The sequence below is a fragment of the Aphanomyces invadans genome (assembly GCF_000520115.1).
Source record: "Aphanomyces invadans strain NJM9701 unplaced genomic scaffold supercont1.40, whole genome shotgun sequence".
Lineage (NCBI taxonomy): Eukaryota > Oomycota > Saprolegniomycetes > Saprolegniales > Verrucalvaceae > Aphanomyces > Aphanomyces invadans.
The window spans coordinates 388,711-405,767 of NW_008580185.1; the positions used below are offsets into that span (position 1 = coordinate 388,711).

At 57.6% G+C, this 17,057-nt stretch overlaps 6 protein-coding genes across 6 annotated transcripts; 3 read left to right on the forward strand and 3 right to left on the reverse strand.

Annotated features, from left to right (window-relative positions):
* Positions 1 to 88: 88 nt before the first annotated feature.
* On the reverse strand, positions 89 to 885 carry H310_12561 (hypothetical protein; the record flags this gene model as incomplete). The annotated part of the gene is made up of 2 exons (XM_008879645.1): positions 89 to 122; positions 170 to 885. The coding sequence occupies 2 exons, from the start codon at positions 883 to 885 to the stop codon at positions 89 to 91; spliced, it is 750 nt and encodes a 249-aa protein (XP_008877867.1).
* A 329-nt stretch (positions 886 to 1,214) lies between these two features.
* Positions 1,215 to 3,431, forward strand: H310_12562 (hypothetical protein). Its single transcript, XM_008879646.1, has 4 exons — positions 1,215 to 1,638; positions 1,687 to 1,848; positions 1,900 to 2,157; positions 2,201 to 3,431. The coding sequence occupies exons 1-4, from the start codon at positions 1,236 to 1,238 to the stop codon at positions 3,415 to 3,417; spliced, it is 2,040 nt and encodes a 679-aa protein (XP_008877868.1). The 5' UTR covers positions 1,215 to 1,235; the 3' UTR covers positions 3,418 to 3,431.
* Positions 2,526 to 5,003, reverse strand: H310_12563 (hypothetical protein). Its single transcript, XM_008879647.1, has one exon. The coding sequence runs from the start codon at positions 4,959 to 4,961 to the stop codon at positions 3,807 to 3,809; it is 1,155 nt and encodes a 384-aa protein (XP_008877869.1). The 5' UTR covers positions 4,962 to 5,003; the 3' UTR covers positions 2,526 to 3,806.
* Positions 5,004 to 5,870: 867 nt separating this feature from the next.
* H310_12564 (hypothetical protein) lies at positions 5,871 to 7,359 on the reverse strand. The gene has a single exon (XM_008879648.1). It carries the CDS (start codon positions 7,273 to 7,275, stop codon positions 6,061 to 6,063), a length of 1,215 nt encoding a protein of 404 aa, XP_008877870.1. The 5' UTR covers positions 7,276 to 7,359; the 3' UTR covers positions 5,871 to 6,060.
* Positions 7,360 to 10,570: 3,211 nt separating this feature from the next.
* On the forward strand, positions 10,571 to 15,524 carry H310_12565 (hypothetical protein; the record flags this gene model as incomplete). The annotated part of the gene is made up of 16 exons (XM_008879649.1): positions 10,571 to 10,645; positions 10,696 to 10,800; positions 10,858 to 10,959; positions 11,013 to 11,111; positions 11,157 to 11,237; positions 11,284 to 11,385; positions 11,446 to 11,544; positions 11,595 to 11,696; positions 11,738 to 11,836; positions 11,892 to 12,082; positions 12,185 to 12,344; positions 12,391 to 12,789; positions 12,883 to 13,290; positions 13,347 to 13,565; positions 13,669 to 14,340; positions 14,385 to 15,524. 16 exons carry the CDS (start codon positions 10,571 to 10,573, stop codon positions 15,522 to 15,524), a joined length of 4,053 nt encoding a protein of 1,350 aa, XP_008877871.1.
* Positions 15,525 to 15,850: 326 nt separating this feature from the next.
* Positions 15,851 to 16,849, forward strand: H310_12566 (hypothetical protein; the record flags this gene model as incomplete). The annotated part of the gene is made up of 1 exon (XM_008879650.1): positions 15,851 to 16,849. The coding sequence occupies one exon, from the start codon at positions 15,851 to 15,853 to the stop codon at positions 16,847 to 16,849; it is 999 nt and encodes a 332-aa protein (XP_008877872.1).
* Positions 16,850 to 17,057: the final 208 nt, after the last annotated feature.

Sequence of the window (17,057 nt, forward strand, 5' to 3'; positions counted from 1 at the left end):
GGTGTCGTTGGCGTCGGTTGCCGCGAAAGTCCACACTTCTTCGTCGAAGGTACTATTCCCTGACTCGGGTGGTCTCTTATTTCCCTTCTTAGGGTTCTTGTTGCTTGCTTTGGGCCTTCCAGCTGCTTTCGACCGGCACTCGGCCTCCCAGTGGCCTTTTCTCTTGCACCAGTTGCACTTGCCTGGCTTGACCTCGGCGTTGAGCGCGCGTTCGTCGTTGTTGGCGCCCTTGGGATTAGTCAAGGCTCCGGATCGCAGTGCGGCTTTGTATTCAGCTTCGAGTACGACTCGGACGGTGGCCAAGTTGTTGCTTTGGGTGCGTGGCATTGAGTGTACTTGGTGTGTGACGGCTCTCATTTGCCAGGGCATCATGTCGAGGAGCCTGTCGACCACCATGGAGTCGTGGATGGCGTCTCCACTTGCGCGCAGCTTTCGAAGGACAATTTCGTAGCGTTCCAAGAACTGCGGTAAGGTTTCTTGTTTGGTGTTCCACTTCATGTTGAAGTATTCAGATAGGGTGGCCAAGCGGTCGACTCGCGTTTTCGGCTCGTGGTGTTCGGCTAACGCGCGCCAGGCCTCGACGTATGTGTCCATGTCGGCCACGTATTGCTGTTGCGACTCGGAACAGCAAGTAAGGAGTATTCCCAATGCGTACGCGTCTTCCTCTGATGTGTACTTGGGTGCCTCAGTCGTGTGTCGTGTCGACTTCGGTGGTTCGGGGTCGTCGTTGGCCTTTGCCAGGTCATACTTTGCTGCGAGTTTGATGCCGGCGTCATACACGTGCTTGAGCTTCTTGCTCAGCATGCGGCCCTTGAACGCGGTACGCCAGGAGTTCCAGTTCTCCTCCGTCAACATCCGCATCGTAGATGTCTTGTCGTCGCTCATGTCGCTTGGGCTCATAACCTGTTAGAGCGAGGTAGTCGAGCGCGTGGCTGCAAAGCCAGTAGGAGTAGGTTCAAGAGTGATTCATTGGTGGTTAACGTCTGTGTCGATATGATCCTCGCTGACCTAACATGCACTCCTCGTGTACCAACATTCTCAACACAAACGACAAGTCAAATTGTTGTGCATAGGATAGAAAAAAAAAAACATTTTCACAACATCTTGTGTGTCAAGCTGGGTGCAACGGTCCAATCACTTTTCGACTCGAGGAGGGACAACTCGGCTGGAGTTTATCTTGACATGTATATGATCTGTCATGTCCACCCTCCTCGCGACATGGCGGCACGTTGGTCATGACAACCCACCGACACGGCCAGCAACCCACGTCCGCCGCCGATGCGTCATTTCCAAACATGCGAGCTTCGACCGTGACTGTTGTTTTGGCTGCCGTGGGTGCTGCGACTGCCGCCACCCTTCCGCCAGTGAACTTTTCGTGGTACCCGTGCCACTTGTACACGACGGAGGATGCCAACTCGACGCTCGTGAACCCGGCGACGGGCGAAGACATCGACAACCCGGCCGCCGAGTGCGCCGACGTCGTCGTGCCTGTTTGCCACCCCGACGTTTGCGTGTTTGCGAATGGAACCAAATCGGACATCACTGTGTTTGTCAAGCGCATGCAAGCCAACGTGATCACGACGCCGAAGAAGGCGCTGTGGGTATTGCAAGGTGGCCCTGGGCACTCGAGCGAAGCCAGTACATGACCACATTCCACGTGACATTCGTCTTATTGTTGTTTCGTAGTGGAAGGGCTCATGAGCGAAGCGTACGCGGCCGCGAACGGCACGATTAGTGTGTACACGATGGACCATCGAGGCGTCGGCCGCAGCACGCTCCTGAGCTGCGTCGATACCAAAACCGAATCTGACTTGGCAGCGTGCTTGGGCCATATCAAGGCTACGTATGGTACGCTTTCGTGCGATGGAGATCGATGGCGGGCGTGAACCATTTTCGTAGGGACGCAAGCCCCCGCGGCGTTTTCCGTCACGAGCGCCGCGACCGACTTGAAGCGGTTTGTCGAGAGCTCGACGTTTGACGACACGGACGTGTTTGTGTACGGCGTCAGCTACGGCACGTACCTGGTCGAGCGGCTCATGCACTTGGCACCGACCACAGTCAAAGGCTACATCCTGGACAGCATCCAGAGCGAGCAGTTTTACCAGCGCAAGTCGGCGCCATACTACTCGAATTGGGACCAAGACGTTGGTGAAATCGGTATGTGTGTGCGCACAAAGTCGTCGGGTCACGTCGTGTGTAGTCGATCGGTTCCTCGCGTACTGCGACCACGATGACTTTTGCAGGTCGTACATCGGCCCGGACGCCAAGCGGACGCTGATCAAGCTCTACAAGAAGCTCAACAACCATCACACCATGACCGAGTGCGCCGAGATCCTGCGCGAATCGGCCAAGCAGCTCGGGTACACGACCCCGTCCGACGCGGCCTCCAACACCATGTACAACTGGCTCGGATCGCGCGCGACCCGCGTCTTCATCCCGGCGTACATCTACCGCGTCAACCGGTGCAACCACGACGATGCGATCTGGCTTCGCAACGTGCACCCGCCGGCGCCGATCGAGTCGCCGGGACAAGTCGCCCAGCGAGGACCGTACTTGAACGGCACGGGCATATCGGACGTCGTGTACAGCGACATCGTGTTCAACGAGATCTGGAAATCGCCGTCGCCCACCGCGGACGAACTGTACCAACAGAGCGTCGACGCGCTCATCTCGCTGGGGAACGTGCCAGCGTCCCAGACCAAGATCGCGGCCTACTGTGTGTTCAAAGGCAACGCAGATCCCGTTTGCGATGGCCACCCCACGTTCAACGAGAGTTTTGCCTACCCCCGCGACGCGTACTGGAACAAAACGGCGGCCATCCCGCGCGGCGCGAGCGTACTCATGTTCACGGGGTACCTGGACCCGGCGACGCCACCCAAATACGCGATCGACGAAAACAAAACGATGCAAGGCACGCAGAAGCTCCTCCTCGAATTCCCCTTTACGAACCACGGCATCATGGGCAATACGCCCGTGGAAGACCGCCCCCACGACAGCTGCGGGTCGACGATCTTGACGTCGTATTTGGCGGCCAACGGCGACTTGAACCAAGTGCGCGCCGAGTGCATCCGCAACGTTGAAGTCCTCGACTTCTCCAAGTGGTCGGCCAACGTCTCGATGCAATTGTTCGGGTCGGAGAGCCCATATGAAGACACAAACGTTCAAGCGCAAGTCGCTGCGGTCGCGACCGAAGTGGTCAAATCGTACGGCGCCCAGGTCGTCGTGCTGTCGGCACTGTTAGCGGTCGCTGTCATTGCGCTTGTCGGCATGGCCGTGTACGTGATCCAGTTGAAGGCCCGCACTGGTGGGGATGCGCCTGCCAAGGCCACCGCAGCGGCGGAGGTCGAGGCCGCCTCCGACGGCGCTGCTGCTGCGAAAGAAACGGGGAAACCGGACGATGTAGTGGTGACGGTCTAAGCAATGTGCACGTGACCCTTCCTAGCATTCGTCCGAGAAAAGGTGGCACAGCGCCGACCATGATGACTGGGGTGTAGCAGCTGCAATGCCGCATCTACAGGGCATGCACCGCGGCGCTTTTTCAAGACCGGATGGCTTTGTCGAGGGGTGGAGGGGATGTGTCTGGTTGGTTGGCGTCGCCTGCACTATCGAGGCAAGACGTCCAGGTGTGCATGTGCAAATTGCATCATCCTATGTGCACCCCACCCAGTCGAGCCTCCTGCACCGAAGGACCGACGAGTACGCCACGGAGGCACCGACCGTCCCTTGCGAGACCGCAGACGGCGACCGAGATGCGGGGTCGGAACATCTCATATCTTGAACCAGCAAACGTGGAGCGTCGCATTCAATCACAGCATGTCGAGGGCAGCCGCCTGCGCGTCCTGGAGCACTTCATGCGGTCCAGACCACCGCAAGATGTTCTTGATTGCCTGGCGAGTCCATGGCAGCCGCACGACGTCACGCAGAAACGTGACGATTTCAAAATGGCCGCGATCAGCTGCTTCTTCGAGGGCCAGCACCGTGCACCCTTCGTCGCGATTTTCGTGGAGCCATTGGACCACGGCCAAATGTCCGTATTTCGCGGCGGCGTCCATGGCCCATGTATTGCATCCTTCGTCGCGATGCGTGTGAAGCCACTTGAGGACGCGGAGCTGGCCAAACTCGGCGGCGGCGTTCATGGCTGGCCCGCCGCACGCTTCCGGGCGATACGCGTCGAGGAATTGCACGATCCCGAGGTGGCCACATGCTGCTGCGTACTGCATGCAGTGCTTGGGAAATGCTGTCACGGTCTCGTCAGCGTGAAGGTACTGGAGGACGTTGAATTGGCCGTTAATGACGGCGGCGATGATGCAGTCGTCGAGCACGAGCTTGAAGCGGTACATTCGCCGTAGCCGTCGCATACCAGTCACGTTTCCGACAGACGCGGCATGGATCACGGCGCGAGTCGGTCCCTTTGGCACACATCGATGGAGATGGCGAATTCTGGAAAACCCGTGGCTGGCGTACCACGGAGGAAAGATGCTGTCGAGGTGTTCGAGGTACTCGACCCATCGATCGAGGCCGCGGCGGGTCTTGCACTGGCAGAACCGTACCTTCAAGAACGGAATGATGTCGAGGTAAGCGCCCGATTGAAACTTGGCCACGAGCGGGAGCAACTCCACGGACAGCAGGACACGCGCAAACACGTCGGAGTAGTGTTCCTGGGTAGTGGACAGCGCCACTGACGAGACGGCGCCGTCGAGTCGTTTGAGACGCTTCGCGGGAGGGTGTTGATGAGGACTTGATATGCCGTCGTCGTCGTCGTCTTCTGTGTCACTTTCACTGATTGTGCGGTTTGGACCGACACTCGGTGGGGTGCGGCTGCTGTAGTCGTAATCCTCGCCGTCCTCCAGAGAGATGGCCGAGCCTTCCACGAATCCGTCATCGGGCTGTTCGTCGATAGACGGCGCGGACGCGCCGAAGAACACCCGCCGGCAGAAGCGCACGACCTCCGACACGACCATCGATCGCGTGCCCGTCGCGGGCCAGTTCGACGAATGTCGAAATCTGGATCTTGGTCAATCGAATTCACATGGAGGGAGTAATTTGATTCGCTAAAATGCAGTTGAATTTATTCCTTATAGCCAATCCACCAAATGCGCTCTGTGGATTATACACCAATGAAAACGAGGTAGAATTGCACGAGTCTTCAAGAGATGCCACAGCAGGCAAGGCAATTCGTTCATGACGGCGCGTCCAGCTCACGAATACGGCGCTGACGTGTAACACCGTCGGTTCGGGACTTGCCACGAGTGGCAAGTGGTGATGGAGGTCCCCCAGGAACCCGGTATTGTGACGTTGCGGGAGATTTGGCCGCCAACGCGGCGCCATTTTTCCATCGGTCGAGAGCGTCATATACTGAGGCGTCGTCGATTCGTGTGAGCAACAACGACGACTTCCGCGAGTGCCAACGCGCTTGTGCAGGCAACCCTCACTGCACGGATACATCTTGACGAAAAACCAACTGGATGAGTGAGCACCCCCTCCTGCACACGGTTTCCATCACGTTTGTCTTGTTCGAGCTCTAGTCGATGAACTCATCGCAGGACGGCACAGGAAGCGGACACGATCTCCATCGTACGATTCGGGGTGGTGGTGGGTATTGCAGTGGCGTGTAGACGCTTCATGAAGCTGTGGGTCCCAATACCCTTGCGTCCATTTCCAAGTCTCTAGACCTAGACATCGTCCAACATGGCGCTGCATGCATCCATCGGCATTGCATGTCCATGGGGCTTGTGCAAGCCCATGGGACTCAACTCGACTGCCAAACTTCACCAAGTTCACCTGTCGTGATGACCGTACGGACTTGTGACGAGCAGGTCATGCTAGCTAGCTCCATGCATGAACAGGATCGACGAAGAGGATATGAATCCAGCGGCGCTCAAGGTGGCCAAGGCCAGCAGCAGCTACATGAACGAGCCTCGACACAATCGATGCACAATGCACAGTCATATGCATCCAACATGTCCATCGAGTTATCAAGCAGATGTAAGGAATGCCGTCGCCACAACTTGCATCGGTAGGGCGGCCCGGCTCAGGTTTGTGCGGCACTGACCGCGACGGCTACGCCATAGCAGCACAGACCGTTGACGTTCCTGCCACGGCATGGGGAAGTTTCTTCGGCATGGCTGTCGGCACGATGGTCGATTTTGACAGCGAGGAAGCTGCCGCCATGCGTCGCTGACGTTCTTGGTTGAATTCCCGCAGCAAACACGCGCGAACCATTCGATTCAGCACAGCAGAGAACTTTGTTTTCCACACCAAGCGCTTGCAATAGTGGACGACGCGGCGCCACGCCGTGGCATGCACCGTTGTCCGCACGTCGCGCAGCACGTTCGTTTGGAACCTGCGCTTCCAAACCAGCACCCGACAGAACTCCACGACGCGTTGCATGCTGTCGCGTCCACGCGGACGTTGCAAGAGCGCCGCCATGCTCGCAGCGCGGTGCTGCACCGCTGCGACCTCGACACGGTCGGACCAAGAGAACTCGGCCGAACAGACACACGTCATCGAGTTGCATCCGTCGCCGCGAACGAGCGAGATCGAGCATTCAGGGCACGTCACGACCTCGTTGAATGCATGATTTGTTAGCGGCTTGCACATTCCATGGTGGAAGGCAGACTTGCACTCAAAGCAGAGCCGGATGCTGCAGCATGGCGACTTTACCGCGCGCACGCGGCTGAAGTGAAGAAGGCCAAATGTCGTGCGTCGTTCGGGGTCGTCTAGAAGATTCAAGACGTGCTCCACGACGAGAATGTTCTTGGCGACGGGTGCCAAGGAATTGGGTCGAAGCGACGATGTCTCGGGGCGCGACGGACCAAACGCCAACATGATGTAGTCGTGAAGCGCTGCCGCTGAAATGCGATAGCGCACGAACTTGCGGACCAGACGGCGCAGCCATGGCAGCTTCATCTTGAGGGATGGAGTGAGAAAAAGTGTCGGTGGAGTCGGGTAGTCTGGGCCAAGAAGAGGTGTCGACTGGTCGCAGTACGAACAGCGCAGCTCAGTTGCTTTATACGTCAGCTTGGTGATCCAGTCGGCCAGTTCCGTGTCCACATGGCCGAGGCGCGAGAGCGGCATGTGGTTGGGGCACACAGGACAGCGTGGCTTGATGGCCAGTCCTGGCACGAACGATGTCGCGAAGTGCTGAAGGTACGTGCGGGCGCAGTCGATGCAAACAACTGCCGGACACGACAAGTTGCATATCGTGGCCAAGTGGTCGTCCCACAACGGCACAGGTTCGAAACAGACATCGCACTCGCGCGCAGACGTGTCCATGGAGGTGAGAGGGGTGCGATGAAAAAGTGCGGTCGCCACCGCGATGCCACGCCATGGCCGCTCCGCTCCCTTCCATGGTTTTGCGAATGATGGTAGGAAACTGTCGATTTTCGACCGACCAAACCAATGCGTTTAAACTTTTCATGGAATAAAACGCTCTTTCGCTTGGTGGTGAAGCGTGGGGACGACTTGTGGGAAAAATGGATTTAACGTCACCCTGGAGTTTAACTCGAGTATTTAACTGATTTCTGAACCGTTTCATCCGTTCCAGCAGGAACACCCATCGCATTCTCGTTAGGGCGGCAAAGCGTCGAAGGGCGTCGCGGCCATTGTGCCTCGCCCTGAAAAGGCTGAGGCGAAGCACTCCGACGTCATGCTTGTTGTATAATAGTGGCTGGAAACTTCCAGTGAATCCAAAGCAATTGTCGCAAGAAAGGTGGTCTGTAGGCGCATGGTATAGACTCAAGCACAAGCCAAAGGATACATTTTCCGTCGGCGCTACCAGCATCAAAAGGAAGCGCTGGAGAAGATCCAAGCCACAGCCAAAGTCAGCTGGGAGCGCAAAGCGTACGAACACATGCGCATGGCGCATCTTACGCCACGTGCACGACGATGACAAGCTCGGCATGGTGCGCGCTGAACGAATGGAAGGAACCACACGTGTGGCCAAGAGCGTGCCGAAGATCATCGTTAAGGAAATGAACCCGATGCTAACGGAATATATACCTCGAACGTATTGCAGCACTTATCTGCTATAGCCATTGCTTGGAACACTGCAAACAATTCAGGTCGGTGCCACCGGGTCCGCGATGGAGCTTTGTAACCGTGGACTCCTCCGCCCCACAGACATGGCAGCAAGGTAGCTGGTCCCAATGCTGTGGACAGCAATTCCATGTACTCGCATCGGCGGGAGGGGTTAGTGGCATCATCGCAATCGAGAAAGTGCTGCTTGCACCACTCAGCCGCGCGTCAGGAACGTCGATCCATGGCATGGGCGCATCGCTTGTTCGTGTTTGGATCGAGTCAAGCCCAGAGCACTTGGCTGCACGGCCATCATCGCGTCGACAACGACGCCATCGCTGAGTGAAACATCCGCAGCTGAACGTGATAAAAACCGCCAATACGCACACCACGACCACTAACCACGGAGACGACAGCTTGACGGGGGTGGATATCCTAGACGGCGGGTCCGTCCATGGGGTTACCGTGCGAAGGATGGGCGAGGGCGTGGCAGGCTCCAACGATAGTTTGGGACTTGCAGTCTTGGGGGCGTTCTGAGTTGTGTGTTGGGTAGGTGGGGAACTACTCGGTGCTCGCGACGGTGTTGATGATACTGGTGTAAACTTCGCCGGTTCCTTTTCTCGGGTGGTCAGGGGTCGAGTCGATGGCGCGGTGCACATTGCAATCGTGGAGCACCGAGGGACACACCCGAGTACGACGGTGTGCCGATTTGGCAAAGGCTCGCAACAAGACCCAAATGCCAAGCGCGGTTGAGGGCCAGGACATAACCCCAGCCGGGAGAGGTCACTGCCACCGCAGGATGGTCCATTCGGCGCAGCGAAGACTCCTGGAACCCCAAGCACACTCACATCACCGCCGGCTACGTGGGACGACGACAGTGCGATGATGCCCGAGACGGTGTGGCTCGACAAAGCCGTACGCATGGGTTAGTCGCCGACCGTGTCGACGTTGTCACTGCGCACGGCGCAAGATATTTCAAGAGGGTCGAGCCCATGATTGACGGTAAAATGTTGCGCATTTCATGGCTTTTACCGTGGTTCGTCGGGAGGCTTCTGAGTAGTGTGTGCACGAGCTGTCGCGCTAGAAGGACTGAAGCGTCGGGCGTCGCTCGATGTTGTGCGGGTTGGAATCGGTGGCGACGTAGAAAGTCATGATGCAGTCAACTGTACACGCACTGGCCCTCCTTACGACGATTTTTCACGGCGCAATGGAGCAGGTTGGCTGGAAGCACTGTCGTCTGGAATTGTCTTGGCCGTACTGTTTAAACAAATGCATGATCCCGCCAGGAGTGAAACCATCAGGGGCGACGAACTGCACGAGGATGACTATCGAAGGGCATTCACCACGTCACGGCACAGTCCGTGTGCACGGGAATTCGACAGCACTGTGCTGCGTCAGGAGTGTCTGGTCATCTCACTGCGCTGGCCCGAGTGACCCCTCTCTTGTGTACCCACGAAGATCGTGTGGCAGCAGATACAATCACGGCCATAAGCGTTCAAAGTATCGAACTTGTATGCATCTGCTGCAGCAACTCGATTGCCTCCACAAGCGCGATCGTCGCTCGGAACTTCACCCTCGTTCAAGACTCCGACCGGCGAATGACGCTCCTCCACTACACTCGCGTTTGCACCAGTGGCCTCAAACGAATTATCCATCCATGCCTCACGAGGGAGTCTACGGCAACACCACCTCGCCCACGGCGTGCGATGGCGCAACGTGTCCGCAGTGCTCAATCGTTTTTGTTCCGAACGGCGAGCGTCTATCAAGTGTATGTGGCGCAGAGCTCGACTGGGCGGCAGACTAGCTCACGCTCGATGGCAGCATTGAGTTGAGTGCATAGAACTACAAGTCCAAAGACTACGAGCTGCGCAGAAAGCGAGAATAGGGAGCGAGTGTTGTTGGACGCGGTTGGTTGTGATTAAATTTTGTCGGCACGTGGTGTGGCAGCGACGACTCAAAACGGCAGTGCTGCAAGAGCTGGCAGCCACTGTCCATTAAACCAAGCCAAGATATGACGTTCGTTGAAGGTCGCACTGTAGATATTGCGTGCGACCTTGCCGACAGGGTCGCGCACTTCATGAGCAAGTCAAACAACTGCGCGAGGGCCACTACAACAAGTGGCCATACCTTGGCACAACTTATTTCCACGCCGCTGTATCGGATAATCTCTTCAACTTGTCATTTTCGACAATAGATGTGCCTGCGCCATGTGCTCTCGATCGGCGCTGGTGGTGCCTCCACCAAACCTCTAGGTCGCTTGGAATAGCGGCATGTTGCCGATATCCTTCATCATGTCGAGGAATGATCACAACGATTCATGCACATGCATGCCCTTGGCCGTGGTTGTACAGTAAACAGCCGTAAATTCACAAGTATCAAATGTCCTCATCCGAAATCCCGCGTTGTGAAGTTGCCACGTCATGGAGTCAACATGATAATATCTTTAAAGTACGAATCGAACTTACCCGAAGTAGGTGCGCTCTGAAGTGAATGGAATGTCAACTTTGCGATCCAGGCGACCAAGATGACAACGGTTGAAGCGCGGCTGGGCGCGATGACCGAGGAGGCGATGCTGGAATGGCTCACCTACTCGACGGACATGCGTGGAGTGGACGTCTTGACGTACAGAGTACGAGGCGTCGTCTCCTTGGCCGAGCATGTTGCAGCAGTCTTGTCTAGACCCCGACTTCCCACGAAACGATCCTGCATGTTGCGGTGGACCGAGACTTCGCCCGCGCCGTGCGATGCCTCGTTGCCACATATCCTGGAATCGTTGACGTACAAGTGTGTACATCTCGTTCATCGCTCAAGATCACTCGAGCACGACATGATTCCTTGTAGGACGTCTACGGCACAACTGCGTTGATGCATGCGATTGTCAAGCGCTGTGATATGGACATCGTGCATACTTTAGTGCACGCGACTACCGACTGGGCCATCAAGGTGTGCGATCTCGTTGACTCGGGGCACGGCCCACATGTGCCTCGGGGATGTAGTGCCACGACGGGTACTCTGCCATGTACCTCGCAGCAGAGCAGTCTCGCTTGGACGTGTCTCGATGCATCCTACCGGAGCTACCCGACGAAGGCGCTCACGTACGTGCCTTCGTCACGATGCCCATCCAACGCTTCTTCCTCCAGGACTTGTTCACGGCGATCGCAGAGAATGACTCGGATATTCTTCGACATCTCTTGGCGGCCGGAGTGTCTCCATCGCTCAAAGTAAGCTTGTGCGCGCGCAGTGTTATCGCCAACCGTGAGTTGGTAGCGCCCAGATGTCCTTCAGACCCCCGCCCTTCACAGCGCGATCCACAATCCCACGCTTCTCGCCATCCTCCTCGACATCGATCCATCCCTGGTCGATGGAAAAGTGTGTAATCTTGCAACACACGTCGCGACGTCCATGGACACGATGCTCCTGGATGGATAGGATCGCCAAGGCCAGACGGCGCTCGCAGTGGCGTCGACACTGGGAGAACTGGACGCGATTCACCTGCTGCTCCAGCACAACGCGAGTGTGGACATGCGGGTTTGGCCTGCTGCGCTGCACTTCCATGTCAACGCATCGATGTATGGTAGGACCATCGCGGGCGATCCCCTCTCCACTTGGCCGCCCACCACGAGCAGTTGCAAGTCATGCAGTGCTTGTTGGGCCATCGCAGCACGTCGGTCGACATCAAGGCAGGTCCAGAAATGCCGTGGGCGCGACTGACCTGCACCAGGACGATGACCAGCGCACGCCGCTGCACTTGGCGGCGGAGAAAGGATTCGTTCGGGGGTGCCATGTCTTGTGCAACGCAAAAGCGAAACTCCACGCCACGGTTCGACGCGATCCCGTCGACTGCTTGGTCGTTCGCAACACGCCCCAACTTCTAGGATATGCACGGGTGGAGCCCTCTCCACATCGCAGCGAGCCTCGGCCACCTAGACGTGTGCGCCTACTTCGTCGACCACGGAGGTCTTGTGCTCGACTGGAACGATTCGGTGCTGTGCCGGCATCCATCGTCTCCCGCGTCGTGGGTCGCTGTCTCGCCCAACAAACTGTGCCTCATTTACGCCGAACTCTGGTGCGACATGTCATCTCGATCGGTCCTTTCGACTGGAGCTGTGGAGGCCACCGACCTGCCGTGCTGTTTTGAATGGCGCAAACATGACAACGTCATTTGTAGGGACGTCGGCGTTCCTTCGACCAAGGCCAAGTATGGCACGCTGCGCATTCGAGACTTTGAAATGAACACACTGCTGCACGTGGCGGCGACGTACGCGGCCGGCGTCGACACAGAGTACCTCTTGACGACCTTGCAGCGCCACATCTCGGTCCATTCGCTCGTACGTGTTGTGCGTTTCGAGTGAACGGGGCTGAGAGATGAAGCAGAACTGCCATCGCGCGTCTCCGTTGCAAACCGGCAACACGAAATCGCTTGGCTTGCTCCAATCGATGGGGTCCCGGGACGATCAAGCAGCGGTTGGGTCGTGTCTTCCGTTGGGGACGGCATCGTCCAACGACTCGATCGACTTGGACATCAACGACGGCCCGTTCAGTGCATGCTCGTCGACAAAGCTCGTCATGCTACTCCATGAAGTCACCGTTGGTTACGCCGCGCTCGGCGAAGCCACGACCATCTGCATCAGCGCCGAAAACGGCGACACGATCCTCCACGCCGTGCTGGAATCCATCAAACACCTCCCCGACGATGTCCAAGAGACCATGTTGAGCGGCCCCCACTGGCTTGGATCGACCGCGCCAGACCTCTCGCTCCTTCTCGACCGCAGAGTACGTGCGCACCATGTCGACAATGCATCCGCAGTCGTCTCCAGCCTCGCCTGCCATGACTGAGGTTGTGGCTGAATACTGACGCTTTTGCAGAACTGGGCTGGCCGGACTCCGTTGCACGTGGCTGCCGCCGCGGGGGCCCTAGGTGCGTGCCGGGCTCTTGTGACGCACGGTGCATCTCTTGCAGTTGGCGTTGGTCGGCCCGATGGCAGGTTAAAGTTCCCGTCATCACAGTCGGTTGAGGGCTGGACAGCGCTCAACTTTGCCGTTGATCTTGGCCACGATGCGCTCATCATGTTTGTGTTGAACCAACCGGTGGCGCGAGGCATCTTCCCCACCGTCAGCGGCGCGATGGAGCACTTGAAGGCAGCAGTGGCGGCAAAGCGGCCGCGACTGCTTCCTCGCGTCCATCAACGTTTGCGGGTTTGCGACGACGCCGCGGATGGCACGACGTTGCCAGTCGACCCCATCACGATCACGGCCAAACAGCGCAGCGAACAGGTCAGTCGGGTGTTTTCTCGATGGACTTGTGGATAAACATGAGGCGTTGGGTGTAGTTTTTGAAGCACCGAGACGACCCAAGTGCGTGGAGTGTGTTCCGAGCGGTCGTGCAGTGTGAAAGGCATGGTGTGAGTGCGCTGAAGATGGTCGAGTGCCGCGACTTGATCGTGAAAAGTACCGGCGACTCGTTGCTGCACATACTGGCGTGCCATGCTGATCGCTGGGCCGAAGTTACATACCTCCTGACGCAGGAGAAAATCCCGGTCGACATTCCCGTACGTCCATGGCGACTAAGCGTTTGATGGAGGCAGCGCAACTGTCGCTACCTCCAGTCGCTTGCTTCGACTGGACGCGACAACTCATGCCTGTCTTGACTAGAATCACCAAGGCAAGACGGCACTGCACTACGCCTGCGAGCACCGGGCATTGCCGATGGTCTCGCTGCTCGTGTCGCACGGCGCCAACCTGCGAGCCAGCCATCGCGCCGTGCGATTACCGCCTGTGTCGTCGCACTTTGACGTGTTAGCAGGTCAAAGGGTAGTGAATTCCAGCAGGGTTTCCGTGAGCCAAACAGCGGACGAGGACAAAGGCAGCTCGACAAGTGGCCTCACGGAGTCGAATCACGGCACCACCGACTCGTCGTCGACTAACACGCGGCCGTCCGAGCAGCTTCAAACACCGCTGCATGTGTGCTTGAGCCAGTCGGTGGCAGATGCAGTCCATCGGCGAGAAATCCACGGGATAGTCGAGTTGCTGCTGCACCACCCGGCGTCGATTGCCGAGCCGACGTCGACACCGACCAACAAAGGCGACGGTGCGGCGGAGCCACCCACATGGAACGCCTTTGTGTTTGAGCGGGTCCTGGCCGACTTTCCGCCATTGCTTCCGCTCTATCTCGATCACTTCATGACCATCAGCTCGTGGTACGGCGCCACGACGATTAGTTACTCGGAGGTGAAGGACCTGTGCCGCAACGTGGACCGGCTGACGCATATTCCCGCCTTGATGCTCCACCCCACGATTCGAAACGCGCTTCAAGCTCGATGGCGGGTACGACAACGTCGAGTTGTGTCGAGTGGTGACGTTGTTGGTAGCTGTACGGGCGAAGGCTGTACCGGAAAGAGCTCGTGCTGTCGGTCGCGCTTGTTTTGAGCTTCACCTTGTCGAACTACACGGTCCTGACGCCCCAAGACGACGACGGCAACATGACATCCTTTTCGCCTTGGTTTGACTTTGTCACGCCAGACGATGCCGTCGTCGGGACATTCAAGTTGCTTACGTGGGCGCTGGCACTCTACCATCTCGTGTACGTGGAGCTGTGGCAGGAACTTCGCTTGCAGCGCCATCGGTACTGGCGGTCTGTATGGAACTACATCAACCTGGCCACGTACTTCCTGCTCCTCATGTCGCTGCCGCTCGAATATGCGTCCGTGCGGCCTGCCATCACCGAGTCATGCCTGAGTCTCGCGAGCATCTTGCTCCTCTTTGGCCTCATGCAGAGCCTCCTCGTGTACCCGACCTTCTCCGTCCTCCTCTTCTCGTTCTCTCGCATGGTCCGAGTGGCGGTCAAATTTTGCTGCCTCCACTTGCTGCTGCTTGTGGGGTTCACGGCAGCGTTTTATTTGATATTCCACGGCAAGTCGGGCCATGAGAGCCTGGCCAAGAGCTTTGCTAGTGTCTTTTTCATCACGTTCGGCGAGATCCAATTCCATGAAAACTATGCCGACGTCCCGAGCCCGGTGCGGTACTCGTTTGGGCTCATCGTCCTGATAGCGTACCTCGTCTGCGTCAACGTCGTGGGGCTCAACATGCTTGTTGCGATGATGACGTCCGAGTACGAGCAAATTAAAAGCCAAGCGGAGGAGTTGGCAATGCTGCAGCTGGCGTCGACCATGCACCGCTACGAGACGTGGCTCGGGCGCCGCGCGCTGGAAAAGTTGTACGATGAATCGGTCTTTGGCGACATGTGCGCTGCCGTGGCTGACGGGCCAAACGAACATCCGCTGGTGAAACATCCGAGTTCGAGAGCGATCAAGAGCGACGATGGCCATGCAGCGGACACGATGCTGCACGACCCGACGTCAAAGGACATTGCGGTCGAGCGAAGCATGGTTGAATTGACGCAGCGAGTGACCGAGTTGGAGTCCCTCGTCCAGCAGCATGTTCAAGCCAACCACATGCTTCTTCAAGAGCTTGTCGGCCTGTTGCAAAGGTCGTCGTCGGCGGCGAGATAGCTGCTTTCGAGGGGACAATTTCCAGTCGGTGCATTCCCGCGATAAGGTTGAATCAGTCGGCACGTGCATCTCTCTTGTAGCATGGCCAGCGTCGAAATGGCAGCGACCAGGCCAAACCGTCGGGTTCAGCCAGCCCCTCGAACGGCCCAACTGAGTGATAGAATTGCCGTGCAACTGCGCCATCCAACGGTCACGTCGAGAGGCCAACGGTACGATCCAAACACTAGTTGGGCGTTGGTGATGTCGTCATTTCCCCAACAACGCTGTCGATGGCACTGATGGTTGGATCTTGCCCATTTCACCGCGTGTTTCGGTGCTGTGACGTGATGGAAGCCGTGACTTCGTTTCAGCGGGGCCTGCCGCCCGACGTGCATGTATTTCTTGCCCAAAGCCCTCCTGTCCTAGCCGTCCATGTGCCCGCGCAACAGCACTCGATCTTTCTCGTCAAGATGGCGTTTGCATCGCTGCATGCGATCGTCGACCCATGGTACCGCGAATACGGCACGACCCGACTGTCGAAGATGATTGCGTGTGCGCCCCAGTTGCTTGAAATATTTCTTGCGGACGCCATTTACTTTGGAGAAGTGTCGGTCGTCACGCTCTTGCTCCGCTTCGCCAAGACGACCCCGCTTCCGCTGGACGAGGTCGCACTCACGATGGCTGTCACGAATGGCCAAGTGGAAATGTTCCAGATGCTGCAGCAGCACGGGTACACCACGTGCTCGCACGACGCCTGGACGTGGGCGTCCCATGGCGGCCACCTGCACATGGTACAATACTTGCACGAGCGTTGCCTCGAACGGGGGTCGGCTACAGCGATGGACATGGCTGCACGGAATGGCCATCTGGATGTCGTGCAATGGCTGGATGCATTTCGCTCGGAGGGGGCATCTGTCCGTGCGATGGATCTTGCTGCAGCGCAAGGCCAGCTACACATACTCGAATGGCTTCAGCATCACCGATCCGAAGGGTGTTCGAAGCTCGCAATGGACTTGGCAGCACGGAATGGCCACTTGGATGTGTTGAAGTGGCTCCATGTGCATACGGACGAGGGCTGCTCGACGGGAGCGATGAATGGCGCTGCTGGATTCGGTCGGTTGGCCGTGCTGAAGTGGCTCCGTACGAATCGAGACGAAGGCTGCACAACGAAAGCAATTCGAGCAGCCGCCAAGTATGGTCACTTGAAAGTGGTCAAATGGCTGCACCGCGTAATGGGCCCCAAGTGCACGACAAAAGCGCTCGCGTTGGCCAAGAGCGGCGACCACTGGGACGTGGCCGCGTATGTTCAACGCAACTTGTACCACAACACTGCGGGGAGATGGTGAACGCAGGTCGTGGCTCCGCCGTGGAGTGAATAGAATCGATTCCTCGATTGATGTCCTCCCATTATGTTGCTGAGTTGATGTTGTCGGTGTTTGGCATTCCCACTCGCATCACACCGGAATTCATGGTCGCACATTCTCTTGTTTGTCATCGTCTCTGCCGGAGTCTCTGGTGCCGCCGAGGACCGTCCTCGTCCAACCTTTTGGCACC